Source organism: Apium graveolens, unplaced genomic scaffold, assembly GCF_009905375.1.
Source record: "Apium graveolens cultivar Ventura unplaced genomic scaffold, ASM990537v1 ctg7760, whole genome shotgun sequence".
NCBI classification, from domain to species: domain Eukaryota; kingdom Viridiplantae; phylum Streptophyta; class Magnoliopsida; order Apiales; family Apiaceae; genus Apium; species Apium graveolens.
The window spans coordinates 4,588-11,329 of NW_027420604.1; the positions used below are offsets into that span (position 1 = coordinate 4,588).

The 6,742-nt window shown below is 34.7% G+C and overlaps 1 protein-coding gene across 1 annotated transcript; it reads left to right on the forward strand.

The window, feature by feature from the left end:
- Window positions 1–4,039: 4,039 nt before the first annotated feature.
- LOC141704360 (uncharacterized) lies at window positions 4,040–6,345 on the forward strand. Its single transcript, XM_074507591.1, has 5 exons — window positions 4,040–4,498; window positions 4,606–4,840; window positions 5,030–5,331; window positions 5,439–6,017; window positions 6,157–6,345. Exons 1-5 carry the CDS (start codon window positions 4,040–4,042, stop codon window positions 6,343–6,345), a joined length of 1,764 nt encoding a protein of 587 aa, XP_074363692.1.
- Window positions 6,346–6,742: the final 397 nt, after the last annotated feature.

The window sequence follows — 6,742 nt, forward strand, 5'->3', positions numbered from 1 at the left end:
GTAAGATAATGTTTTTCTTTTGCTCTAGAAATTTTACTTTTTAAAAAAATTACTTTGAAAATTATAATCTAATAGATGTAAAATTTAAAGAAAAATAAAATATTTAAATCTGTGCAGTGTGCAAATGTTCTTGAATTAAAAAAACAATGACTATATGTTTAGTCCAAACCTAACCACATAATTAATTTTAAATATTACTATGCTTTAATTTGAACTCTATTAATATTTATATGCAACAATCTCAAGTTTATTTTTTTAGATCTTAGTTATAAGATTTAATAAATATACAAATATGTATGTTTATCTAAAAATATTTACAAATATGTACATTTGATCTAGTAATTTTATGTTTATTGTAATAAGATAGAAAAAACTTGTTAAGTGCAATTTTTACAAATTTGTGAGTTTATTTTCTCTAATTATAATATTTTATATTTACTTGTCTTTGTCTATAGATTATTATTTATAATATCTCTTTTTGCACCGTTTTTTTAACCTAATGTTAAACATCAAATCATAAAAAAATTCTACCAATTAAAATTTAATACACACTATATTCTTACAAGTATAACAACATGGCAAATTATTTTTCTTTAAAGTTAGATTAATAGAGAAAAACACTATTATGCCTGATTCGATTGATCTTACATTTCCCAATTTTTAATCTCAATAACAGGTTACTGTAACCTGGACGATCACGATTAACAACTTGAACAAAAAAATATCTTCTCTCTCAAAGGTTAACAGCTAGCTATGGGGTTGTGCCAACTGGAAAAAATTTCAAAATGAGGGGACTAAGGAAGGTGAGTTGAAGGTAGCTAAGAAGGGGTTTAGTGCTGAGATCTTTAAACGGAAGCTTTAAATCAGATCCATTGGAGAAGCTTGAAAGCTAGGGGAGGGTTGGAATGGAAGGAGAAGAGTAGAAGTGTAGGAAAAAGTCAAGGGGAAAGGGGAAATGTCAAGACTTATGCGCAAGCATTAAAGAATGAGATAGACAAGATGGTGGATGTCAAAAGAGTTGTGGATGAGGGGGAGTGGCAAATGGTGCAAAGGAAGAAAAAGGCAGGGAAAGCAAGAATGGAGTCAAGTTTCACGATTTTTCCGTATAATATCCCGGGAGAGTGCAAAGCTAGGGAAATTTGGAATTGCTTGAGGGTTTCAAGGGTTATTTTGGATATAATTCTGCCTAGAAAAAGGGACAAAAGAGGGAAAAAATATGGTTTTGTCAAGACAACTTCGGAGCTTGAAGCCGCTACAATTATTCTTAATGTGAAGGGAAAGGGGGGTTTAGGATCTAATATTCGTATGAGTCTTAATGAAAAAAGGTTAGTAGAGATCAAGGAAAAGGAGGTTTTAGGGTGTACAAAAATAATGTGGTTGGGTCAAATCAGATAAGAAATAGGGATGACTATAATAATATTAAGAAGGATGTGGTCAAAGTGAATGCTGAGGTTGGAAATAAGCATGAAAATGGAAATCAGGAGAAGGAGTTGGGGGTTGAAATGTTTGAATATATTGAAGCAGTAGTAGATAAAGATGTTGAGCAGGGTTTATATGATACCAAAGTGACTTTCTCAAGAACTGATGAATCAGCGAGCTCGTTGCAAAATAATTTATGAGGAGAAGGGATATAACAGGTCAATGTAGTGGGATTAACTTCTCGAAAGTTCTTATTAGCTAGTATGCATGACAAGGGGTGGGAAGAATATGCAGATAAGCTTTTTGAGAAATAGTTTAGGAGTCTGAGAAAATTTAAAGATGAGGATCTGGTTGTTCCCAGGATAGTATGGTTACAAAGCTATGGGATCCCAATGAATGTATGGTTAGAAGAAAATTTGAAGGGCTATACGAGATGGTTGGGGATTGGATTAGTTGGTTCTATCAGAAAGATAATGAGAGTGAGTTTTTTAATCCAGTCATTTGTATATCTACTACAAGAAGGGAAAAGATTGAAGAGTCCATGAATATATTAGTGAAGGGAAAGCTTTATCTAATTAAATTTGTTGAAATTGAAAATGGGAAGGAGCTGAAGAATAAAATGGGTTCAATTAGTTTATCTGAAGGAGGGATTATATCAAAAGTTATGAAGGAGCATGGTGGAATAGAGTCAAAAGATAAGGACTTAAAAGTAGATAGGGAAGTGATTACTAGTCAGACTGTGGAATCCAAAGCTGTAGCAGTAAGTAAGGGGAGTCAAGGCTACTCGAAAGGAAATATAGGTGTTCTTCAGGAACTTGAATTGGGTAAAAGGGTGGAGGTGTTGGAGGTGGATGGAAAAGTGCATGAGGGGATGTTGGTTTTGTTAAATAGTCAAGCTACAGAAGAAGTGGTTAGAACAAACTCTAAATGAACTAGTAAGGATTCTTTAAGTGAGCTGAAGTCTTGAGAGACAAAGAACATAGTGGAAAAGTCTAATAGTTTAGAGTATGCTGTTTTTACTGGTACTTCACAAGGTACTTTGTGTAATGAAATTGTTAAGCTCAAAGTCAAAGGAGTGGGTAGAGCTAAAAAGAAAGGTAAAAAATTTAACAATCCTTTTGACTTGAAAGGAGGTGTTAATTTAGGATGTAGGAAGTATCTTGGGAGAAATAATAGGTTAGGCCCTTATTTAGGGTTTGGAGGTAGTTTTGTGACTTTGTCAGGAAACAAAGAGGTAAAAAAGAAAGAAGCTGCTAGAGAAATAATAGATTGTGCTGAACAAATGGGGCTAAATGTGTAAGGGGATAGAGAGAAAGTTATTATTGGGATAGCAGAGCAGCTGCAAAAAGGAGAATTGTAAGATTGAAGTAATAAAGAAGTTGTACTGTAGTAAAAGTAAACCATTATGTCAGTAAAAGATATAAGAATAATATCTTGGAATTGTAGAGGGTTGTGTAATGGTGTGAAGAGAAGAATGGTTAAAGATATAATCAGATCTAGAAGAGTTAATATACTGTGTTTGCAGGAAACAAAATGTATGGAATGGAAGAAATTTTGGGAGAAATCCATTTGGGACAGTGGTCAGGTAGGATGGCTTATACAGAATTCAGAAGGTTTGTCAGGGGGATTAATTTTAGCATTGGATAATTTGTGTTATAAAAATTTAGGCTCGGCTTTAGGAAAAACTTGGCAGTTGGTTCAGCTCAAATGCATCTTAACAGATGAAGTTTTTCATATAGTCAATGTGCATGGTCCTTTAAACTTAAAAGGTAAGAGGCAATTTTGGGATGAGATATCAAAAATCTTACTTATCACAGAAAATGATTTGGTGTGTGTGCTTGGGGACTTTAATAGTATTATGGACGAAAAATAGAGTGTCAATTGCATATATAGAAGATTATATGTGCAGGGTTTTAAAGATTTTATTAAGAATAATAATTTGCGTGAGATTCGGTTGATAAATGAAAGTTTTAATTGGTTTGGTCCTTTTGGAAGGTGTAGTAAGTTAGACAAAGTTCTGGTTAATGATAATTGGTATGCTCGAGATAACTGGGAAGTTATGGTAATTAATAGGATGATATCGGATCATAGACCTTTGTTGATGTATGCTTGTAAAATTCTGAATGATCCAGTGTCTTTTAGGGTGTTTAATTGGTGGTTGTATGATGAAGAGGTTAGGGTCAAAATGGAAAATTTTTGGAAGCTAGGTAAAGAAGCTAGAATGCAAGTGAATATTCAAGTTATGTTAAAGAAATTTAAGTTGGGAATGAAACAATGGTGCAAAGGAGCTAAGGATAAGCTAGAGATTAAGATTAAAGAGCTAGAAAACAGAATGGAATGCTTAGATGGTAGTCATGTTGGAGGGGAGGAAGTTGTTAGGTGCCAAGTAGAATTAGCTGATAGTTATAGGAAAAGGGATTCAATGCTAAGGCAGAAAGAAAGGAATAATTAGAATCTGCAGGGGGACAAAAATACAAAAATTTTTAATAAAGTGATTCAGAAAAGGAGATGCAGAAATAAAATTGATAGAATTGTTGTGGATGGAAAGGTTGTAACTGAAGCTCAGGAGGTCAGAATGATTTTTTACAAGTACTTTACAGCTATATTCAATTCAAAAAAGATGGAATGTTTGGAGGTGAGGTCACTTATAGATAAGAGGTTAAATAAGGAAGAAGTTTTGTTTTTGGAGAGAGATTTCTGTATGGAGGAGATAATAATTGCATTGAAATCATTCAGTAGTGATAAAGCTCCTGGGCCAGATGGATTAAACATGAAGTATATTAAGGAGTTTTGGCCTTTTCTGAAGGATAAAGTGTTGGAAGGGTTTAATTGGTTTGCTAATACTGGATGTCTTCCTAAAGGCTTTAATTCTTCATTCATAGCTCTGGTTCCTAAGGTCAGGGTACCAAATAAGCCAAGTGAGTTTAGACCTATAAGCTTAATAAATAGTGTTGCTAAAATTTTAACTAAGGTGTTGGCAAATAGGCTAAGTACAGTTTATGATAAGTTAGTAGGGGTAAATCAGTTTGGTTTTGTAAAGGGTAGGCGGGCTGCTGAAAGCATCTTCATAGTAAATGAGGTCTACCACAGTATGAAGAAGTCAAAGAATAAAGGTTTGATCTTAAAATTGGATTTTGAGAAGGCTTTTGACTCAGTGAATTGGAGTTTTTTGTTCAAACTCTAAAGTGTTTGGGCCTGGGGATCAGATGGATTAAGTGGATGGAGGATTTTTTTAAGTCAATAAGGATATCTGTGCTGGTTAATGGTACACCTACTAAAGAATTCAGCATGTCTAATGGTATTAGACAAGGGGACCCTCTTTCTCCCATGCTTTTCAATTTAACGGGAGAGGTACTAAGCAGTATGTTAAATGCAGCAAGTGAGCAAGGAATCATTGAGGGCTTACAGTTGGGAAAGGAAGGTAAGAAAATTACTCATCTGCAGTATGCTGATGATACATTAGTATTTTTACAAGGAAATGAGAAATCCATTCTGGGAATAAAAAAAGTATTACAATATTTTCAGTTGCTATCAGGTTTGAAGAAGAACTTCCAAAAAAGTAGCATATACTCCTGTCACATTCAAAATTCATAACTTAATTTTATGGCAGAAAGGTTGGGTTGCAAATTAGGATCTTGGCCTTTGGTTTATTTAGGGAGTCAAATTGGTGTTAGCTCAAGAAAGAAAGTTTTTTGGAAACCATTGGTGGAGAAGTTTAGGAGTAAATTAGCCAACTGGAAGAGAGATAGTTTGAACCAAGCTGGGAGGTTATCTTTGGTTAAGTCTACTTTGGATAGTTTACCTATCTATTGGTTTACATTACACAAAGTACCGGTAGGAGTATGTAATCAACTAGAAAGAATTGGAAGGGAATTTTTTGGGGAAACTCTTCAGGGGATGGAGAAGAGAAAGGTAAAAAGATGCATTTAGTAGCTTGGAGCTCAGTATGCAAATCAAGGAAACAAGGAGGATTAGGCCCGAGTTCATTGCAGATTAGGAACTCATTATTGCTTTGTAAGTGGTGGTTTAAATGGCAAGCTGAGAGAAAGATGGCATGGAATGTATGGTTAAGAGGCATGTATGGTTGTGGTCAGAGTGAGGGGTTAGAGTTGCTAGGAAAACAGAAATCATGCTTAATAATGGTACAGGGCATAATAAAGGCAGTTGCTAAACACTCTGAATCTGGTTTTTTTGGACCTAGATCTATGAGATGGGAAGTTGCTGATCGGGATTCAGCTCTTTTTTGGGAAGATCTTTGGTACAAAGATATAACCATAATGGAAAGATTCCCTAGGTTGTACAGTCTTTCTAAGTTACAACAGAAAGAAGTAAACATTTTTAAGACCTTATGGGATTGTTATGATAGGAGTGGTGAGGTATTTTGGAAAAGGAAGTTGACAATTTGGGAATTAGAGGATCTGAAGGAGCTTGAAGATATAGTAAATGCAGTGAGCTTCTTTGCTAAAAAGGACAGAATTATTTGGGTACCAGTTAAGGATACATACAATACTAGAGTAGCTTATGAACTACTGATCAACAGTGAAGTAGAGAAAGGCAATGAATGGGAACAAATTTGGAAATACAAGGTGCCTGAAAAGGTAAAATTATTTTTATGGAAGGTAAAATCAAAAATTGTTCCAACAAAGGTTTGGTTAGCTCACAGAATGCCTGACTACAGTAAATGTATGGTTTGTTTAAAACCAATAATTATTTAGAAACCTAGTTGCTGGAAAGCAGGTTTCGGACTATCTTGACTACACAACTGCGAATGGGAAACAAGCCGGAAAAACAGCGAACCAAGGCGGCAACCTGAACACCGGAGAGGCGGCCGGAAAAATGAAACAGGAGCGGCGAACAGAGAGGACGGGGAGGGGCAAAATAGAGGAAAGAAAAACAGGAGAGAGAAGGGATTTAAGAGAGAGATGAGATTGTAGAGAGAAAGAGAGACAGGCGAGATAGATTGAGTGAGGAAAGAGATGAGGATGTTTATCATTTACCAGTTCTGTTTCTATTTTTTTATATGCCAACACTCAATTGTAAACACGTATAAAAATGAGAGACACGCAGCCTGAAAATCAAACACGTGTCCTTCTTGCCTGATTTTTTGACCCGTATTCGTAATTTTAACGAACCAAGTTGCACAAAAATAAACTCAGAAAATTATAAAAATAGTTTTAAAATTTTATAAAAAATCCCGAAACTAAAAAAATAAAATTTCCATAATTTTTAAAGCACTTTTGAAACTCAACTCGTACCCGTATTTCACAATTAACGAACCGAGCTGCACTTAAAACAAATTCAGAAAATCACGAAAATATTCTTA

What these genes read in the sequence shown, in the direction of transcription:
- LOC141704360 (XM_074507591.1), top strand. Translation starts at nt 4,040, where the DNA reads ATGGAATGTTTGGAGGTGAGGTCACTTATAGATAAGAGGTTAAATAAG. An exon ending in GCATCTTCATAGTAAATGAG is followed by an intron (nt 4,499 to 4,605) that starts GTCTACCACAGT and finishes CAAACTCTAAAG; the next exon opens with TGTTTGGGCCTGGGGATCAG. An exon ending in AATACAAGGTGCCTGAAAAG is followed by an intron (nt 6,018 to 6,156) that starts GTAAAATTATTT and finishes GCTGGAAAGCAG; the next exon opens with GTTTCGGACTATCTTGACTA.